The following is a 21,028-nucleotide window of genomic DNA, read 5'->3' on the forward strand; positions in this document are numbered from 1 at the left end:
AAATCGCATACATCCTCCTCTTATTGGTGCATATAATTTGAATCCGCTAAATGCCAGACACGACGAATTGGATCGGTTCAAAGTACGAGAGGCGAAGTAACTCACAGTACCTAATACTATTATGATGTTTTATTTCACTAATTGCCGTTATATTCCTCTAAATATCAGCATTCATTTGATGTGTCAAGTTCCAAACAATTTCTCGGTGGGATTGACCCAGAGATTAAATCAATCAGTGTATTAGTTGGATGCATTTATTGAGATGCGAGAGGCCATTAGAATCACTTTCCGCACACTTTCTTAATACAACTTTGACATCAATCCTGAATCAACCTATTTCGTTTTCCACTACTTAATATTATCCACAAAATCTTCGCACAGAGAAGCGTTGGCAATGCTGAACTGAATAAGTCAAGGACAGAGTTGGTCCAGGGTAAGACTCAACTGAAGAGGAAGTAAAGCAACTTTTTCATAGGTAAATAACATGACTGAGAGTACAACTGACGTGCTTCTTCACGCCGTGATGCACTTTTAAAGTATGTGGGCACCACGATATGAAAGTTCCGGCGTATGCGGAGGTGCTTGGTGAGTTCCAAAGCGATGTTGAACATCGTCTTCAATATTTTACAAGTGTATTCGGTCAAGCGCTTGCTTTAAAGCAAAAGCTAAAGGTCGGGTCGAAGCTTGATCCTTTTGTTGTAATACTTCTATAATCCCTTCTGCTAATTCCACATCGTCAGTCGTCCTAATCATCACCAGCTTGGTCAAAATCAGCATCCCCCTCAATAGAAATGACTAATTACGATAAGTTGTGTCAATCAGAATAATACACGAATCATAATAAAACAGTTTGACGTTACTCTCAGCAACTTTACGTCGCATAGGTGTCCTTACAAAGGCTTCTTTTTCAACAGCTTTAGGATTGGTTAACAAGAGGCTCGTGGTTAACTAATGGTAATTCTTTGAGACTAGTTTTACATCGGCAGGTGCTTAGTTGTATTGATTTCAAGAAAGAAAGGTTAAAACTGGGAAAAGAGGGAAAGATTACCCTGGGCCAAAGCGGACGTCTGTTACTTTTGTTGCCACCGCGGAATTTCAAAATAGGTTTTTTAGGGCTCGTGTCCTCAATTGCAGGAAGATTCAAATAGTGATGTTTTCGTGTACCAAAAGTTTTTATCCAATACATTGTTTGAGCGGCTCTCCGGTTTGTTTGTATTTTTTAGTATATAATAGTTTATCAGAAGCTGCGCTTTGTATATGACCTCTTGTAGAAATGAGGACTGTACGCTTATTGAAATACTCCAAGAAATAAACGGTCAAATTATTTGAGACTAAAACTAGATATTTTTTTATTAAATGGAAAATGGGATCATTTTTATAAGATAGATTGATGTACGAGAAGATCAGATGGTAGCGTGATCAGTTTCAGTGCTGTGTTGCTATTAAATATATAGATCATTCTTTCTTTACATTTATCTAATTTATCAGGATTATTTTCGTTTAACTTTATGAATGATTTCAGGGGCAACGAAACAGTATACAATTGATATGAGGTAGGAGAGGCCATTCTTAGTCTCTCCTTGATTGTGTGGTTATGATTTGGACAGAGACGAGAAGAAGTGGTAGTATAACATGATTGAGCAAATGACTTGCAGAGAGGCCCAGATGATGATGAAGCTTGTTCCAATCTTCTTATTTTTATAGTATCTGCTTTCGTTTGTTTCTCCTCTGACGTGTCTTTACTTTTTCATTTCCCTGAATAACTATAGTGATTAAATGAATGTAAGTAAATGTTCTGAAGCTGACGATATCACATAGTATTTCAAGGATCACCTTTTATTCCACTAGGATTAGTATGATGTCTTTCTTCTTCCATTCCAGCTTCAATTTTTTGTCTTTTTTTTTTTTTCTTAATTAGGTTCAAATATCGTATAAATGATTTTTGGCAGCCAATGCAATGAATACCTCTTTTGCAATGTTCTTCTTTCTTTAGTGTCTACAGCTGTTCTGGATGTGGTATCATTTTCATTTGCATATCATTCCATTTTGTATATAAATAATGGTGATCGGCTGTAAAATTTGAGATTGTTCCAGCATATTGCTGACAGAAAATAAATGGCCTCTGCTTGCTGAATTATAGATGTTGTCAACGTATTTGTTATATCCTGATCCTCTCTCAATACCCCCAGACAAATCAGTGTTAATATATATGATCACTTGGCCGGTAATCGATAATCGTTTCTTGCGCCGCTGACTCTCTATCTAAGCGTGTTGAAAGATCATGTTGCAAACATTTAGTTTTGTATTCCAATATCGGTATACAGCATTGCAACAAAGCATTTAATGGAACACTACCTTCTCGAACGACGATGAGCGTGTTTATAGTTAGAAGGGTTTGATGAGGACATTGTATCATATAAATTATTGTTTTCATCTGAACTTCTACCAGGAAAAAAATTGCTGTTTGATATGAGCCAACCTTGTTCAGCAGTAAATTTAATCACCAAGGTCATTATTACTTTCAAAAACACGGTCAGATAAGAGCCATTATAGTAGTGTCCCATCCAGTACAAAATCAGCAGATTCACGGTTAATGTGAATTTTCTCTATGAAGGTAAAAAAATCAACCATATATCCAGTAATCGTTCCTGAAGAAAGACAAACGACCTTGTCGACTACAGTTTGGCTGAAATGACATAAGCGAATTGTAAAATAAGCATAGTTTTTTTTTTTCCAATCCAATATTAAAAAATAAAACATCACCAGGTGTTTGATACGGATTCCAGTGAGTCTCTTTGCCAAGGAAGAACCTTTATCAGTCCAAAAGATCTGAAAAGTGTTGGAAATACCTAAACCATCCATTAAAAATTAACTAAAAAATAAAGGATGACTGATTAAGTTAACAAAAGTGATGTTATGAATTCTTCATGTAAAAGCTCAAGTGAATGTTAATGTTTCTGGGAAATAATTTATTCACTAAAAAAAAAATCAGTGAAGCAACCCCACTTTCCGGGATCAATCCAGATTTTACGATGTTTTGTTTTATTGTGATCCTTAACGTTACTACAACTGATTAAATAAATTACAGGTGCGGAGGCACCTTGGCTATTTTTATCTATATATCGAATTTAAAAATATTACGATAAAACATAAATTTCAAAATTGCGGTGATATATATTCTGGCGTTATTCTCAATTATTAAGGTGCCATATGCATTACGATTTAAGGTTTCATTTGTTGCATTTTAATAACAGATCTATGCAGCTACTTATTTTATATATTTAACACGGTTTACCCTTTTTATAGTGCTAACAAAAAAAAAGGAATTGCGTTTAACCATGATGCACAAGTAACAAAAAAAAATCCTTTACAGGCATTTTTGATCAAATCCAACTTTGTTTGTTGTACAGATTCGTCATAGCAAAGGTATATACTGATATTGCAGCTTTTGACTGACTTCTTGGCAATATGGGGGCCAATATGTAGCTTTATAGCTGCTTTTTCTTGAGAAAGCTAGGTCTAGAAACCAAAACCTAATTTTATCATGTAACAAAAGTCCAAACTCCATTCTTCAAAGCGTGTGAAATATGTTAGCAAAAGGGACCAATCGTTAAAATAAATACCCTTACTCGCTCAAGTGATCTGGATAAACATTATTATGCTGTATAAAGTACCGCAAAGTCAGTGGCATATACTCATAGTTATGTAGAAGCCCCCTACCCTCGATATGTTAATCCTGATAGTTAATCCTTCCAAACCATTTTATAACCGTCGCAGATGATAATTGCCTAATCTGGTGAATATACCCTATTATAGAATATTAATTGAATTGTAGGTCCGAGCTATCTTTTATTTTCTTAGGTAGAATTATCTGGTATGTCAAATTATTCAATTATATCGAAAGTCCAAGTATACCATAATTATGATTTTTTAATATGACAAGATTTTGTTATGTCTGTCGTCTTCCTCGAACTTGTCTCTTGTTCTATCCTAATATGGCCTCAAATCGATTGAAAAAGGCATGTATAATTATTTTGGCGACATAAACGCGGCTCGGAACTGGAAAAACATCAGTCGCCTGAGAAATATTCCTATAACTAGACATATTTACCACGCTAGGCAACAGCTAGTCAAATTTGACCTGCTCCATCTCTCTTCACCTCATAGGAGCAACTTACTGAATATGGTCGTTTTTTTTAAGATCTTCATTGGGTGAAACTCAATTAAATAACATGTTGTAACTTTGTACACTAATTGTTAATCATTATCTTATGATTACATGACATAATCAGGGGTATATCTTTTCACGATTGGTGTCTTCCGAAAACATACTTTACATCTATTAAGGGAAATTTGTTTACATGGTATGTCATTCTTAACCAATAGCAATTTATTTGTCCCAGTTTGTTTAGTTGTAATCTCCAGTTGCGAAATAGCATATGAAGAGAAAATGTTAATATTTTGATTGGTCTGAATCAATAACAACTACGGCGTCTTAAATGTGGTGCATCTACATTACCTTATTACTGATAGGTGTTTATCAGACGTTATCTGATACGTACAAACTATGTCCCACAGGGTTAAAAATCGCTATAAGTACACGGGTCTTTTTTTTCGTGAACATCCCAATTTTTTTAATTCGTTTTATTTATAACTTCCTCCGTTTTAATCAATTACATTAAGTCACCTTACAAATATTATTCAAGCTTGATTATGAAAGAAGAAGAGAATTATATAGATGAGCAAGTCATTTCCGATAAAGTTGAAGAAGAGAAACCAGCATTTGATGATGAAAAACATGCAGAGTCCTGGTTACAAGATTCAAAAGATATGAAATTAGATCCTGAAGGACAAAGTGATGATTTTTTGCCTATGGAAGATGATATTGATATTGCTATTGTCAACGATCTTGCCGTTACTGAAGATGACACCACATTAAGATCTGTAACTGTCAGATCTATAATTGTCGGAACAGTAAGTTTTATCATTTCTTGGAATCAAGCATTTCTTTGCAGCTTTTAACTTTGATGTATAGCTTCTTTCCATCCTCAGTTCATCCGTTTCCCAACTTATGGTGTTCAAACCCGTTGGTATTGCATTAACCAGTACGTTTATGTTGATTCTGGCTTATGTTTTCTGCACTGCTTGGGCCAGGTTCCTTCCTAAAGGTGGCTGGTTAAACCCCGGTCCCTTAAATGTGAAAGAACATGCTTGTATATATATTATGATTTCCGCTGCCAATGTTAGTGCCTATGCCACATATGTTTTATCTGCACAGCAGCTTTTCTACACAGACAGTCCTGGAGCTGCCGGTGGGATATTTTTACTACTGGGTACACAACTTGTCGGTTACGGTATTGCTGGTCAACTCAGACCTTATCTTGTATATCCCTCCAACATGATCTGGCCCCTCTCTCTTCCTGTTGTATCTTTATTGAAAACATTCAATACCAATGCAGAAGAAGCCAAGTCTCGCACACGATTCTTTTTTATCGTCTTTGGCGGAATTTTTATTTACGAATTTATTCCTCAATATATGTTTCCTATGCTCGGTGGAGTCTCTATTGTCTGTCTTGCTAAAGATAACAGTCCTTGGATCCAACGTCTTTTTGGTGGTATCGCTGTCAACGAAGGAATGGGAATGTTTCAACTCAGCTTTGACTGGAACTTTTTATCTTTCTACACGCCTTTAACTATTCCTCTATGGGTCCAATTGAATGTCTACTTTGGTATTTTGGTTCTATGGATCATGGCTCCACTTGTTTACTACTATGATGTATGGAATGCTCAAAGCTTTCCGTACTTGTCCAACTCCATTTTTAAGCTCTATGATAATGGTACCTCTGAAATTTATCCCCAACATGAAGTACTAAATTCAGACAACTCTTTGAACCATACTCTTTTGGAGGAAGTAGGAAGTCCACAGTTTTCTGCTGTCTTTGCTGTAAACTACGTTTTGGGAAACTTTGCTGTCACCGCTACGATCACCCATGTTGCTCTCTTTTATGGAAAAGAAATCTGGTCCAATTTTAGAACACTTAAAAGCAAAATTATCAGCGGCGATGTCGATATTCATATGAAATTAATGCAAGCTTACCCAGAGGTAATGATTTAACAAACATGTTTGCCAAAATTGTTGTTAATTTTTTTCTTCTGATATATTAGGTTCCTTCTTGGTGGTACTATTCTGTTTACGTCTTTGGTATTGCTCTTAACATTGGTATTGCATATGCAAATCATTCTCAACTTCCTTGGTGGGGTGTTATATTTGCTATTGTTATTTCTACCGTCCTTTCGTTGCCACTCAATCTCATTAGTGCAGTCACTGGATATGGTTTTGGATTAAACGTATTAACTGAGATGATCTGTGGTTTTGTATTGCCGGGATATCCTATAGCCAATATGTACTTCAAAACTCTGGGTTATAACACTATCTCACAAGCTGGTGTAATGGCGAAAGATTTAAAGATTGGCCATTATCTTAAGGTTCCTCCAAAGATGACATTTCTCCATCAAATACTTGGTACAATTATTGGATGCATTTTCAATTATGTTGTGAATGATAGTATCACAACGTCTGAGCGTGAAATTCTTTTAGATCCTGTGGGAAATCAATTCTGGAACGGTGCTTCACCTCAAACCATCAATTCTGCTGGTATTACTTGGGGAGCCATTGGTCCAGCTGTTATGTTTGGTCCAAACACACAATATTACATTATTCTTTGGGCATTTGTTATTGGGTTTTTTATTCCTATCCCCTTCTGGATCCTCCACAAAAAATTCCCCAATATTGGATTCAACTACATTAATATTCCCATGATCTTGACTGGTGTCTCCACTATGCCTGGTGTTAACACAAGCTGGGTCACTCTTTCGTTTGTTCTGATTCTTATTTCTCAATGTTATCTGAAGCGTCGTCATAGTGCTTGGTTTGTTAAGAACAACTATTTAATTTCTGCTGCTTTGGATTCAGGAACTTCTCTCATGGTATTTTTGATTTCGCTCATTTTCTACGGTGCGGCCGGTGGTACTCCTCATGTATTTCCGACTTGGTGGGGTAACAATGCTGACGCATTATACGTTGACAATTGTTGTCTTAACTGTTAAATATTGTCTCATTCAATTTATATAACCCATAATATTTAATTCTGATATCCAATGTTGATTTCTACCATATTTCTTTATTCATTTCAACCTTTTATTTTGCTACAATAAATTTCTTTCTAAATCTTTTTTTTTTCCTATGTTCAATGTGTGATACATTTTGCAGACAGGAATTGGTTGGTAATTTTTTAAACGGTTACATCTTGCATTTCATCATCGTTCACTCTTTATAGTGGTTTACATAGCCTCTCTAGTCCCTCGCTCCTTTTTTTTAAAAAATAAGCTATGTGCTTTTAAGACAATGAAGTTACGAACAAATAAATAAATTTAATACCGTGTTTTTTCCATTATTTAAATTAGTTGGTACAAATATTCCATAAATCTTATACGAGGAATATCTAAACTTAATTTGTAGTAAGACTAAACGAAAGTGTCTGATATGTCTCAGTTTTTTTTTTTTTTTTTTTTTTTTGGCTGTCTATTATTAGCAAGCGACTTTGCAATTTTTTAGTAATTTTATCTTCTGCTCCCATTCTGATTTAAAACTATACATTTTGCGCTTTCCTTGATTACGACCTAAGGATTTAGGTTATAACTATACCTAAGGGCTTTGAACTAGCAAGAATTTTTGTTGAAATATATATGGTATCCATGGTAACTTTTACAACAAGTTCAGTATATGTCTAAATTGTAAGGTTAAGGGTATTTCAAAAGCTATAATTCCCAAAAAGAGATTTATCAAATGTTCTAGTACAAATTTACATAAATTGAGTGTAATTTCCGTGATCGTTGTGTAAAAAGTCAATTATTACATAAAGAAAAAAAATTGGATCGTTGCATGTGATACGACGGGATGGTTCTTCGTGTTTTACATGCATCATTTAACCCTTTTTAAATTGTTGATTTATAATAGCCCCCCGCTGGTACCTTATGTGCACACAGAAATAGGGGGGTGAAACCTTTAGCATGGCATAGTATAAACAAAAATTATGTCATACAAGTCGTCACCGTCTTATTACAGATTTTAATTTTTTTTTTTTAAAAAAAAAGACTCGTCTGCTTAATATCAAATAATTAAAACATAGCTTATATGTTCACGTTAAAAACTAACGTAATTAAAGTATTTGATAAGGTCAAAGTAAAGACCAATCAAACAGTACGTACAGGGTCTTCAGCGATAAATTATCACATATATTTTGCTATATTGCTTGTTACACGTATTGCTTTAAAGAGACTTTTTTATTTCATCGGTTTTGTTGTGTTACCTGTAAATAAACAAATGACAACTTTTAAGAATTAGAAATTTGAACCGTACAACACATTCAATATCGGACCAGCAACATTTATTAACAGCGCCATAAAATATATATGAAAAGTGAGCATTGACAACTTTTTTTAATTGTTGAAATACATGAGTCTGTATGCCCGCTGTTAAGGAATTAAGAACTTGTGTTTCATTGTTGCTATTGTTTTCTGTTTCATCATTTAATGCTATTACTGCTTTATTTCGTTGCAATACATCACTGTGTACAATCAAGATAATATGTTGCTACGCTTAAACAAATATCTTTTTCTTTTTTGTATCACGTCTGTTCTTTGAGATCTATGCAAACAAAATTTGAAATTATATAATGCAACACTAGTACATAAGTAATTTGCGTTGGGAACACTAGTAAATCGGTACTACAGACCGGCAAAGACTATATGCAAAATTAAATTGGGAAGTATAGGACTTGGCTGAAAAGGGTCTGTAAGACCCAAGAGCATTGGAGTACCATTACTACTCAATACACATGATGTACCCCTTTATTACACAAACCAGCGAACAGGGTGCTTATCACTCAAAATTATATAATAATGAAATCGCACGTGCCATTGTTTTTTTTATTCTTATTCTAGTATTGGTGTTTCAGTGAATAGAATGGTTTAAATTAAACAACAATGAATGTGAGTGTCAACAGACTCTCGATTCTGCTGCCAAGATACGTTTATCCACAAATATTTTTCCATGGAATTAGTGTTATTGGTTTACTGCAATGTAACACGCGGATGATTGAATAAAAAAGAGAGTATGGGTGAGCCGCCACCCTCATATCAATAATCGTGAAGGGCAATTCTTGACGTAGTTTATATCAAAAGAACGTAAGAATGTATCAGTCATCGTCATTTCCGCTGATGCACGTCATAAGCAATGTAAAAACGCTATATTCGCAATCATCTTATCCATATCATTTTTCTTTATCTTATTATCCTGCTTACGTGTATATTAAAGAGTGATTAAAAAAAACATCGAGTGATAACTTCAGGTGACTCACTGCATAATACATGATAATAATAATAATAATAAAAGAGAGTGTCTTACAAAGTATTATGGTCAAAAAGGACAGGAAAAAAATGTTGACCAAGCATGCTTTTGACAATAACGATCAGTAAGTTACCTGTAAACAGGGCAAGGACGGGCCCTGAATCTACGCATTTGTCATTTACCGATTGATTTGTGTTACTGACAGTGATCACTAAAATGGGGAGGGGGAGCAAAGTTGCACAATAAAACATAATTGGGGCGACGTTTGTCACTCGACCCTGCAAAAAAGAAGGGGGTCCCTTTGTTACTTATTACAGTTTTTTTTTTCTCATGGCTTACGTGTAAATTAATCTCAAAATTTGTACGTCAATCATGTTTAGAAAAAAATAAAAACAGGGAAGGTAGGGCAGGTAAGCAAAAAGTATAAAAGGGAAAACAAAAGTCGATCCTTGTCGTTTTTCTTTTCATTATCCAAACAAGTATTTTATATTAACAATGAGATTCAGTTCTATCTTATTTGCTGCAGCCACTGCCACTCTCTGCTACCTCCAAGGCACTTCAGCCATTCCTGTTAGTCTTGAGGCTCGGGCTGCTCCCTCTAGCAAGGTCATCGTCGGGTAAGATTATTATTGAAGTGACAACACAATTGGTACTAAATCAACAACTATTTGTGTAGTTACTTTCCTAATTGGCTCTATGGTCGTTATACACCTTCAATGATTGATTTCAGCAAGTATACTCATATTTATTATGGTAAGATAGCCTGAGTAGTTGTTATAAAAATATTCGCTTATTAAAATTTATGCTTGTTGTAGCTTTTGCTGTCCAAAACAGTGCTGGTGTTCCAATTTGGGCTGATACCGGTGTCTTCGATAGTAAGTTCTATCATTACAACTTTTTTTTTCTTTTACTAACTTTTCTTTTTAGCCTATGTTGCTTATGGTTTCCCCAAGCTTGTCACATTAGCTCATGCTGCTGGTGTTAAAGTAATGGTCAGTGTTGGCGGCTGGTCTGGCTCTACTGGTTTCTCTTTAATGGCTGCTACACCTGCTACGCGTGCCACTTTCATCAAATGGAACGTTGATTTTATCAACACTTGGAACACCGATGGTGTTGATATCGATTGGGAATATCCCAACGGTAAAGGAGCTGGTTGTAACGCAGTCAGCGACAATGATGTGAACAATCTCCAATCACTTATTCAAGAACTTCGCGCCTCTTTCACGAGTAACTTTGCCAACAATTACAAGGAAATCACCATGGCCGTCCATATCACTCCATTTGGTGGCGATAATCCCGTGACTGATGTATCTGGATTTGTTCCTTACATGGATCGTTTCCATGTCATGGCTTTTGATGTCAATGGAGCTTGGAACTCTACATCTGGACCCAACGCACCTTTCAGAGCTCAAAGCGGTCATGGCTATCCTTATGGATTTGTTGAAGGTATTCAAAGCTGGGTTGATGCTGGTGTTCCTCCTGCCAAGATTGCTGGTGGAATTGCTTTCTATGGTCGTGCCCAAACTTTGACTGTCACATCTGATCCCACTACTCAATACAATCCTGCCGTTTCTCCTAACCCTCCTCTTGGTGATTCTCTTGATGGACCATGGCAGGACGCTTACTGCTCCAGTGATACCACTGTCGCATCTGGTGTCTGGAGATTTACCAATATGCGATCTCAGGGCCTTCTTACATCCCCTACTACCGCTGCTGCACCTTGGGTCCGTCACTTTGATAATGTTACTCAAACCCCTTGGTTGTATAATCCTACCAACAAGCAATATATCTCTTATGATGATCCTATCTCTCTTGGTGTCAAGACTCAACATGCTCTTTCTCAAGACCTTGCTGGTCTCTTTGTTTGGTCTGTTGAACAGGACAATGGCGAGCTTTTGAATGCAATTTCACCCATGGTTGCCGGAAACCCTTCCAAGCCCCCTATTGGATCCAGTACCTCTACCATTGCTACCGCTACTAGCACTGCTACTGTATCCACCACTTCTGGCACTGCTACTGCCACCCCTACTTCAGGTACTGGAAACTGCGCTGGTGTTGCTACTTGGAATACCTCAACTGTCTATACTGGTGGTACACAAGTTGTATACAATGGTAACCTTTACAAGGCTCAATGGTGGACCCAAGGAGAAACTCCTTCTGCCACTGCTGCTAATGGTGTCTGGCAACTCGTCAAGGCTTGTTAAAGAAATCCTATTTTATGTTTCGGCTTAACTATTTTTCGCTCCAATTTATCTCTAACCATATCTACTTATTATTTGACATAATATTACCTATCTATCTTTTTTATTTTCAATAATAAAATATTATCCTTTTCTCAACTTCATGTAATTGCACTTTGTTACGGCTAAATAGTTTTGCCTAAATTAAACAATAAGCTTTCCTAAGAATTCCCGAAGAAAAAAAAAACAATGTGCACTCATGAATAGCTAAACTGTGCATTTTTCAATGAAACATCAATGACAAAGGAAACACACTTTTATATTATTACAATATATCTTTAAATACCTCTCCAAAAAAAAGAGGAGGATCATTTTAACTTCTTTTATCAAACACATGGGAATCTACGAAAGTAAAGAAAAAAAGCAAAGCTCCCGTACTTCTCCCGAGATCCCCGCTGAAGCTAGTGCTATACCAAAGCCTGCTGATACCCATGTGAGGCGTAGTCAATTGCCTGCAAATCGTGTAACCACGGATAGACTGATTCCCTCTTTTATGACCCCCTATATCTTGCACATTCAAAACACAATCGGTGATGGTAACTGTGGTTTTCGGTCTGTAGCCCTCTCGGTAGGCAAAGAAGAGTACGAATGGCCTGAAATTCGAAAAGAGTTAAGCGCTCAGTTAGTTAAAGAAATCGGCCACTATCGATCTATCCCTCAGTTAGAGCCATCCATTGCCGAAATATTGGAAAGCTTTCAGTGGTCATCTGGAGCTTGTTATAATGAAATTTATCATATGCAAATGCCAATGACAGGTAATGTCCACACACTTTTGTAAAGGATAACATGCAAAAAAAAAATACTTACTCAGTCTACTTATTATCATACATTTATAGCGTTCATCATTGCAGATTTATATAAGAGACCGTGTGTTGTATTCACACAATCCGAAAATGTGACTTACATGCCCATGTATCCACCCTCAGAGAACGAACAAGACAATAAGCCCATTGTTCTGGTTCTTGATTTTCCTAAAACACAAGGCTACTCAAGTGGGCATTATAAGTCTGTTGAAGTAACCGAAAATTGTATCTTACCACCGCTTGCCAATGTCATGTCACCCAGTTATGAGCAATGGGAAGCACTTTTTTTAGAACGTTTACAGGCTTACAGTCAAATAGCATCAGAAACCGGTAATAAGTACCATGGAAAGGATCAAATTGCATTATTATTAACTTTTTGTGTGTGTGTAGAGGATTTAAATCCTGAAGCTGAAATATCGCCAACAAGTAGCGTTGTCAGTTACTTGTGTTTGCTCAACCAGGAAGAAAGTCCAGTCATTTCAGTATCAGATCCCCAAGAAGAAAATCCGGTCACTTTAATTCTAGACGCTCAAGGAGAGACTACAGTCAGTCCGAACACAACATATCAAGAAGACACTCATGTCCATTTGATTCCAGATCATCAAGAAGAGGGCTTAATGAATTTGGTTTTAGTCCTTCAAGAAGACGCTCCAGTCAGTTCGACTTTGAATTCTCAAGAAGAAACTCTAGCCAGTTTGATTTCAGAATTTCCAGTATGTTCAGTTTCAGAATCCCAAGTCAATTTGATTCCGGATGCCCAGGTAGAGGCTCCAGTCAGTGTATATTCACTCCTCTCGCAAGCAGATACAGACGCTAGCGTGATTGCTCACACGGACGGAGCGAATGATGCCGACGTAAAGCCCAAAAGAAAGCTTTGTAGAAGTAGGGTTCGAGCCAAAACATTGTTAAGGCGTCTAAGACTTCGAACTGCCATCATTGGCAGACTAGGTAAAGTCTTTGTCAAAGCATTAAAAAATGCTTTCAAGCCCGCTTTACCTATTGTCCCGTAAGTTCTTTTTAATCAGCTGCAGTTATCAGTTACTAATGATGTTTTTGTAGATATTATTACGAGGACCCTGATGATGAAGATCTACATCGTTTCTATCGAAATAACAAGTGCAGTCTGACCTATTTCATTATAATTATTTCAGGCATGTAAAAAAATAAATAAAAGGCAGGAGTATTTTTCTAAAATATGTTCAAGATTTTTTTGAGTGTGTTTGTTGTGTGTGTGTGTGTGGGGTGGTGGTGGTGTGTGTGTTGTTTATTAATAAGAGAAGGGGAAAAAATGCAAAAAAAATCAAAATGGTTTGTGTGTGTGTGTGTAGGGGGATAGGGTTGTAATCATCTAAAATTTAAACACCCAAAAGAAGTCTTCTGGGATCTTCAACGAGTTCCTTGATTCTAACCAAGAATGTAACGGCTTCACGACCATCGACAAGTCTGTGATCATAGGTAAGGGCAACATACATCATGGGACGGATCTCAATCTAAAAAAATTTAGAGGTTTAGAACAAAACCAATCACTCAAAACAATTAAAGCGTACCTTTCCATCAACAACAATGGGTCTTTCCTTAATAGCGTGCATACCTAAAATGGCAGTTTGAGGCAAGTTGATGATAGGTGTACCCATCAAAGAACCAAAGACACCGCCGTTGGAGATAGTGAAGGTTCCACCAGCCATATCTTCAATGGTAATCTTGTTATCACGAGCCTAGAATAAAGGATGATTAGATAATCCACATTATTTTTTAAAACCATTAGTCATGATTTTATACCTTTTTACCGAGTTCAGCAATGTTCTTTTCAACATCAATGAGACCCATATCTTCAACGTTACGGAGGACAGGAGTGACTAAACCCTTGGGTGTAGAGACAGCAACACTCATATCAACGAAATCGTGGTAGACGATTTCTTGACCATCAATGGAAGCGTTGACGGCGGGAATTTCTTCAAGGGCGGTAGCAGAGGCCTTGACGAAAGCAGACATGAAACCGAACTTAACACCGTGCTTCTTGACAACGGCATCTTTATATTCGGAACGGAGGTTCATCAAGTTGGTCATATCGATTTCGTTGAAAGTGGTTAATGAAGCAGCAGTATCTTGAGATTGCTTAAGACGTTCAGCGATTCTGAGACGCATACGGTTCATCTTGACACGGCTTTCACCACGGTTACCATAGGCCTTTTCTTCTTGAGCTTCAGCAGGAGCAGAAGCAGAAGCAGCCTTAGGGGCAGCAGCCTTGGGAGCAGCAGCCTTAGGTTCCTCCTTCTTGACTTCTTCCTTCTTGGGTTCTTCCTTCTTTTCCTCAACAGGCTTCTCTTCCTTTACTTCTTCTTTCTTTGCTGCAGGAGCGGAACCTAATAAAAAGAAAGGTTAGAAGAAAATTAAGGAATACAACTATTTCCCACGAACCTTCTTTGGGAGCATCACCAAGTTCCAATCTGAAGAAATCAGCACCAACAGAGACATTGTCTTCTTCTTGGGCAAAGACTTCGACAATAGTACCTGATGCGGGAGAGTTGACAGTGACATCAATTTTATCGGTTTCAATGGTAGCAACTTCTTCATCTTGTTGAACGAAATCACCAACCTCTATATAGAAATAACAATGACTATTAGAGGCATAATCCCGATTTTGTTTTTTTAACCCTCTCACACACAACTTTTACTTACGTTTCACCCATTGCTTGAGAGTACCTTCAGAAATAGACTCGGCCATTTGAGGAACCTTAACAACCTTATCAGCTATATAACAGAAAGAAATATATCGAATCGATATGTTAAGTGATTGTGTGCGTATTTGTGTGTGTGTTTGCGTATAAGTTTTACCATAGGTTCTGATTTGGTTCATGAAAGCACCCTTTTGGAGACGGTTTGTTTGTCTATTGTTTATACAAATCCTTGGTTGGTAAAGAAATAACCACAGAAAAAAAAAGAGAGAGAAATTCGTATTACCTTAAACGCTCATAACCAACAGTGTATAAAGATGCAGGAACTTGGACATGCAAGTTTCTGACTTGAGAAACGCTACGTAAGGCAGCAGTTGAAGAGAGACGACTGATTCTAAGAGCAAGGGGTGATACGCGAGAATATTGCATTTTATTAAATTTACAAAAAAAAAAAAAAAAAGTAAAGATGGAGGTTAAAATAGTGGGGAAAAAAAAAAGTTAAATAGTGGGGAAGTCCAAAAAAAAAATTTATTATTAACCAGGTTCTTTAATATAGCCGGGTTAGGGCGGAAGAGGAAATCAAAACTCGGGAGATTATTTTAACGCGTTTACATGTAGGTTGGACCCTTTCTAATGAAGTCATAGCCTTATGCTTCTTCCTGGTGACCATCAGGGATTTTTTTGTGCTTTTAAATCACTGAATACAAGGCATCTCTTTCTTCTTTTCTTGGCCTCCTTTTGGCTCGAAACAATTCATTTAGAGGGAAAATGGGTGGAAGGGGAAAACGACGGGCGGATCCGGCTCAACCCGTTTTGGTCCTATGTACCGCACAGCCTCTGGGCATATTTCATTTTACTTTCCGCGCTCCCCTTCTTTTTTTTTAGAACTGCACAAAAAAACCCTGGTTAGACTTTTCTTTATGCTTTCTTTATTATCACTCATCGCTACGTATACAGCATCATTCATGTCCCGAAACGGAACCATGGATACACTAGCCGAAACTCGTATATTGTATTGCATAAACCTCTAACCTTATTAATTTAATCAAACTGTGCGAATTAAAATAAAAAAAGATAACTGTCAAACCAGCAGTTAAAAAGATTTGCTTCCACTGACCCGGGAACAGTGATCTCATCAATGAGAGATTATATCATTAAAAATTATAATACCCTGTATTCCCTCATAGGTGATACCTCCCACGAGGCTGTCCCCAAAGCATCTCTGCGTGATGCTCTACATAAATGACTATGGGAAATAACCTTAAGTTCTCAAAAGTATGCTTATATATAACCATTGACTGTTTGTTATTCGTACCTTTATATATATACAGGTAAATACCACACGGGAGATAGGAGTTTAATAAATCGATTGCACAACAATAAAAGTAAACCAGTGTTTTAAAAGTGTAATGTGACACACTTTCCCCACATTTTTTTATTTATTTTTTTACTGTTACATCATTTCAGTAAACTTTATCAGTCACTAGACAGACTAAAAATTATAATAAAGAAGCGGGTACCTGTTGAAATTTCTTACATAATGAAGAGATATCTTAGAGTTACCAAAGAAAGAAAAAACTGTACGTTACATGCTTGATAAGCAGCGACTCTATTAAAGCTTAATTATTTGTGCTTTGTGCCATCATTGTGATGTTGTAGAAATATTTCCAGATTAGGAATGGGGTCCACTTGACCGTCTAAAGGATCACCGTGATTTTTTTTTTTTTTTTTTTTTTTTTTTTTGACCATCATGTACATGACAAAATAAAATCAGGAACAATATATCTTTTATCCGTTCCCTCGTATGCTAAATACAAGATGAACAAGTAGAAAGGAATGCTCACTCTACCTATTTTGAGATCAAAATCTAGTACTACAGAAAGTTATTTTTCTCTTAACTATTTAGATGCTAAATTGGGTAGATATTTAATGAATTCACGAATAAAAATACTTTTTTATCAAGTAAAGGCCAATGTCAGCTGCTCATCTAAAATAATACAGGTCCTGTTATTGTCATATACATGTTCGTGACCATTCATTTTTGTAGAGAACTGAATCGAAAGGTCATGGTTGCACTGCTTTATCTCCAGACTTATCGGAAAATCTTGTATCTGGTCTTCACAAAAGATGTTAAAATTCGAGATATAATCCTTTACATGGTTATCTAAAAACGACCCTTTGCTTATCCTGAAAAGCTCTAAAAAAAAAAGGTAAATTTTTCATATTATTAACCATCAACCATATAAAAAGAAACACTTTAGTTACCCAGGCTTATGTCGCAGCGATTTTTGGTTCCATTCCGTGATGAAAACTCCAACTCCAATTTTCGGACAAGCCCTGAAATCGGAATGACTTGTCCCTCTTCAAGAATAGGCAGAATGTTGTTGCTATCAACAACATGCTTTTGTCCGTATCCAATTTTACACGATAGGAACGGTTTCACAGGTCCGCGGATAATCATATTCTTGACACGTATTCCATACGTGTACCTCGAAACTTGTTGCAAACTTCCCTGAAAGAAGCTGTCCAGCATGTAAGGCTTTTTGTTCTTTAGAGGTTGTATCATCTCCGAAGAAGATTTTTCCAAAACAAACACGTGCGTATCTTTTTCTTTCTGCCTAATGCTGATATTTATCTCTCTTTCCAACATTAAAGTGTAGGCTTTATAAATGTTAGACTTAAACGGTAATTCAAAAATATTACCCAGCATAAATACAGATTTCACATCGTAATTTCCAAACTTTCTTTCTGTATTTGACAATGAGTCCGCAACAATGTTTACAATAATGTCCATGACTGGCTTGAAGCCAAATTCAATGATATCCACTAGACATAGCTGAGTACTACAGTCGCATTCTTTACTCAACCCGATTGTGTGCTCTTCGTATAGATCTTGAGTTGAATTTGAGGTAAGCTATAGTATATTCGGTTTAACATCAATGAGTTTATAATTTAATGGTGACCCTAACAAGACTTACAATTTGTGATAATTGTACATTTAATTTCTGGAATGTATCAGTATAATTTTTAAAAGAGCTTAGGCCATCATGCAACTCCTTTCCTCTGTGTTTAATGTGAATATGACAGTAGTTGATCTCGCATTTTGATATCATATGATTCCACATACTCTTGCATAAGGCTGTATTCACGTTTTCAATTTCAATTATATCTTCTTGAACAATAATGGTATTTACATTCTCCTCTGTTGGCAACAGTCTTACAATCTGATGTAAGGTGAGCTGAATATGTGTATCATGTAGTTGAGCAACGATAAAATAGGTCTTCATCTTTTGATCCAAGTCTACAATGTGTTGCTGGATGATGGAGGGTATACTCCCACCAACTGTGCAAATTTTTACTTTTCTATGATGATGATTTATCTGAAGTATTCCGCTCATAAAAAGTAGTTCTTTTATACGTTCTTTAGAGCCAAATATATTGTCCAATATCGTCTTCTCTACAGAGATAACATAACCAATATTTTTGTGTGTCCAGTAATTATCCAAGTTCTCATTCATAGAAATCAGAGTTGTTTTATGAATATGAGAGAGATACATGACCAAAAAGATTAACCTGTATCCTGGTTGAGGAAGTGTAATTTCATCCTTAGCAATACAAAATGGAAAGTCTTTGTTTGGTAACACTGCCGTTGGCGTAGCAAAAAACTCTGCCAAATCAAATCTTCTATGAAGCAAATGATACACACCAGATCCATTGTCAGCAAGCTCCTTCATCAAGTTTGGCATAAATCTGATATCTGCAAAATGACCCTTAAAGGAACTAAATAGATTGTCAATGGATTCTTTCATACTATTACTCACAATACATGAATTAGTACCTCAAAAATATACAGTCATCTTCATTAAATTTACCTATAAGTAATACATAGCTCTGGTCTGCGGTATTTGTCAAGTTTCCGGAAATAGTAATTTAAAGGCTGTATTATACTAAAAGGGTTTTTTTTTCAATATCAAGGTCAAGTTAATACAAGATAACACTATTGAAACCTTAAAAAAATTACTTTACCATTCATTATATTTAAAAGATGTACGAACATGGCTGTTCCTTTCCACAGACGCATATGCAAATTTGATAGATTTGGGTAAAACATCTTTAGGCAAAAAAAAAAAAAAAGTCAATTGTTTATTAAATCCTGATAAGCCATCTTTCTCTTACCTATATTGACGATAGTGCTTAATTTGGAGTTATCACTAAAACAATCTACCTGTTGGTGTCCGGGGATTACGATTGGTTCTCTGATGATACCGCTTTTTTTCAACTGCTGCTTTATCTCAATTACGCTGCCATGCATTGTTCTTTCAAAGGAGTATTTGGCGCAAAGCGATCGAGATACTCCAAATGACATGAGACCATAATTGTGTGCCTTACCATACCTTATTAGCCAATCTTTTAGAAAACCAAGTAGCAATATATCTTCAAAACATTGTGTCTCACGCAAATTGTTCAAAATGGAGACTGGTTTTCCGTCTGAATTGTACCTACATAAACATTGCATTTGTTCATCAAAGGCTTTCTCCATTATAACTAGCTTGTCCTTGTATATATCTTTTACGGTCAATAATCTGACTTCTGGTGGTATTAAATCGTTCTTATATGCTCTTGTTCCTAAAAATGATTGCTCGAAAGGCTGAACATCAAATATTTCATTCCAAGGGTGTTTTTTTGGGTTTTGGAATAATGGCTACAAAAAAACAAAAAGGTTTTAATTGTCTTCCCCATTTATCAAGCCATTTTCGTTTATGTACATGTACTCGGTTTTCATAATCAGACATCAATTGTTTCAAAATATCTAACTTTGTATGAATATTGTGTCTTTTTAAGCACGTTGCAATGTCATCAATATCTATTTTTAACTTGCAATTAATCTGAAAGCGAATCGCCTTAATTAGTCGCGGGACAAAATAATCATTGGTTGATGTGGCGGGAGGATAATGAGCTGTAAACAGATCAAGATGGATACATTGGCGATTATCCATCAAAGCTAAAGTGCATAACATGTACCGTTTCCCGTTTACAAACTTTTCGTTTATACCATAATGTTTGTTATTAGCTTCCGATTGAAGATAACAAAAATCCGATTCGAGCTGACTGTAGAATAATAACTTGTCGTGATGATCCGTCAAACGGACAAGTTTGGACGTGATAAAAAGCTCTCGGATCACCTTTTCTCGTATTTTAAGATCCCAATGTGTGGGAAGTGTGATGGCTAAATGGTAGTTGGCTCGCGTTGAGCTTGTGCACTCTGTGAAGGCACTTCGTAAAAATTCTCGAACGCCACGTAGTACAAATAGATCGTGTGTGCTGATCATTCCACCTTCTTTCGGTCGTTTATAAATTCGATTGATTTCCATAAAAGCATTCTTGATATAAACAATATCTGGACTTCTGTTTTCCTCTTTCTCGTATGCAATATCCGCTTCTTCTCCATACTTTAAGGACTTTTTGACACGCATATCGAACATGATAGAAGCCTTTCTTTTATGACTGTGAATTTAAAAGGGGGATCAGTAAACAAAAATGGTTTTCGGAGGTCTTTTATAAACGAACCAACTTCGCTGTAGATTCATTGATTGTTTTATTCCGTTCATAAATGACCTGTAATAAAAATCTGTTTCATCGAAGCCTATTTTATGTAAGTAATGTAAGCTTAATAAAGTATTATTTCATATATCTTTCTTTTGCTTTTACTACCAAAATGAAGACATTGCTGATGTTGAGATAAGTCATATATATTTTCCATAAGATGTGTCACTTTATAGTAAAAAACGAAAAAAAAAGAGGGAAAAAAAAAGGAAATTCCTCGTTTTGCCTCACGAAAGATTTTTTTGTGTTTGTGTTTGACAGGGCTGAGTCAGACTTTATGTCTTGTATACAATCGCG

At 36.2% G+C, this 21,028-nt stretch overlaps 5 protein-coding genes across 5 annotated transcripts; 3 read left to right on the forward strand and 2 right to left on the reverse strand.

Moving 5' to 3' along the window:
• Positions 1-4,632: 4,632 nt before the first annotated feature.
• Positions 4,633-7,236, forward strand: EV154DRAFT_463368 (OPT family small oligopeptide transporter). The gene is made up of 3 exons (XM_051597634.1): positions 4,633-4,974; positions 5,036-6,103; positions 6,166-7,236. Exons 1-3 carry the CDS (start codon positions 4,714-4,716, stop codon positions 7,105-7,107), a joined length of 2,271 nt encoding a protein of 756 aa, XP_051458376.1. The 5' UTR covers positions 4,633-4,713; the 3' UTR covers positions 7,108-7,236.
• A 2,668-nt stretch (positions 7,237-9,904) lies between these two features.
• On the forward strand, positions 9,905-11,613 carry EV154DRAFT_587266 (glycoside hydrolase superfamily; the record flags this gene model as incomplete). Its single annotated transcript, XM_051606802.1, has 4 exons — positions 9,905-10,026; positions 10,086-10,162; positions 10,225-10,284; positions 10,337-11,613. 4 exons carry the CDS (start codon positions 9,905-9,907, stop codon positions 11,611-11,613), a joined length of 1,536 nt encoding a protein of 511 aa, XP_051458377.1.
• A 212-nt stretch (positions 11,614-11,825) lies between these two features.
• EV154DRAFT_506483 (uncharacterized protein) lies at positions 11,826-12,625 on the forward strand. The gene is made up of 2 exons (XM_051601285.1): positions 11,826-11,861; positions 11,936-12,625. Exon 2 carries the CDS (start codon positions 11,984-11,986, stop codon positions 12,425-12,427), a length of 444 nt encoding a protein of 147 aa, XP_051458378.1. The 5' UTR covers positions 11,826-11,861; positions 11,936-11,983; the 3' UTR covers positions 12,428-12,625.
• A 1,039-nt stretch (positions 12,626-13,664) lies between these two features.
• EV154DRAFT_506486 (dihydrolipoyllysine-residue succinyltransferase E2 component) lies at positions 13,665-15,629 on the reverse strand. The gene is made up of 7 exons (XM_051601286.1): positions 15,414-15,629; positions 15,288-15,340; positions 15,132-15,203; positions 14,871-15,050; positions 14,232-14,815; positions 14,000-14,167; positions 13,665-13,942 (listed from the first exon to the last, which is right to left on the reverse strand). Exons 1-7 carry the CDS (start codon positions 15,554-15,556, stop codon positions 13,808-13,810), a joined length of 1,335 nt encoding a protein of 444 aa, XP_051458379.1. The 5' UTR covers positions 15,557-15,629; the 3' UTR covers positions 13,665-13,807.
• A 1,456-nt stretch (positions 15,630-17,085) lies between these two features.
• Positions 17,086-20,610, reverse strand: EV154DRAFT_562828 (uncharacterized protein; the record flags this gene model as incomplete). The annotated part of the gene is made up of 8 exons (XM_051605747.1): positions 17,086-17,324; positions 17,393-18,041; positions 18,106-18,470; positions 18,546-18,937; positions 19,000-19,074; positions 19,154-19,238; positions 19,304-19,829; positions 19,894-20,610. The coding sequence occupies 8 exons, from the start codon at positions 20,608-20,610 to the stop codon at positions 17,086-17,088; spliced, it is 3,048 nt and encodes a 1,015-aa protein (XP_051458380.1).
• Between the last annotated feature and the right edge of the window lie 418 nt (positions 20,611-21,028).

The sequence above is a fragment of the Mucor mucedo genome (genome assembly GCF_025094135.1).
Source record: "Mucor mucedo strain NRRL 3635 chromosome Unknown EV154scaffold_38, whole genome shotgun sequence".
Classification (NCBI taxonomy): domain Eukaryota; kingdom Fungi; phylum Mucoromycota; class Mucoromycetes; order Mucorales; family Mucoraceae; genus Mucor; species Mucor mucedo.

Coding starts and splice junctions, on each gene's coding strand:
- EV154DRAFT_463368 (XM_051597634.1), top strand. CDS start 4,714: ATGAAAGAAGAAGAGAATTATATAGATGAGCAAGTCATTTCCGATAAA. Junction 4,975..5,035: donor GATCTATAATTGTCGGAACA/GTAAGTTTTATC, acceptor TTTGATGTATAG/CTTCTTTCCATCCTCAGTTC. Junction 6,104..6,165: donor TAATGCAAGCTTACCCAGAG/GTAATGATTTAA, acceptor CTGATATATTAG/GTTCCTTCTTGGTGGTACTA.
- EV154DRAFT_506483 (XM_051601285.1), top strand. CDS start 11,984: ATGGGAATCTACGAAAGTAAAGAAAAAAAGCAAAGCTCCCGTACTTCT.
- EV154DRAFT_506486 (XM_051601286.1), bottom strand. CDS start 15,556: ATGCAATATTCTCGCGTATCACCCCTTGCTCTTAGAATCAGTCGTCTC. Junction 15,341..15,413: donor GTTGGTTATGAGCGTTTAAG/GTAATACGAATT, acceptor TATAAACAATAG/ACAAACAAACCGTCTCCAAA. Junction 13,943..13,999: donor CCATTGTTGTTGATGGAAAG/GTACGCTTTAAT, acceptor AAATTTTTTTAG/ATTGAGATCCGTCCCATGAT.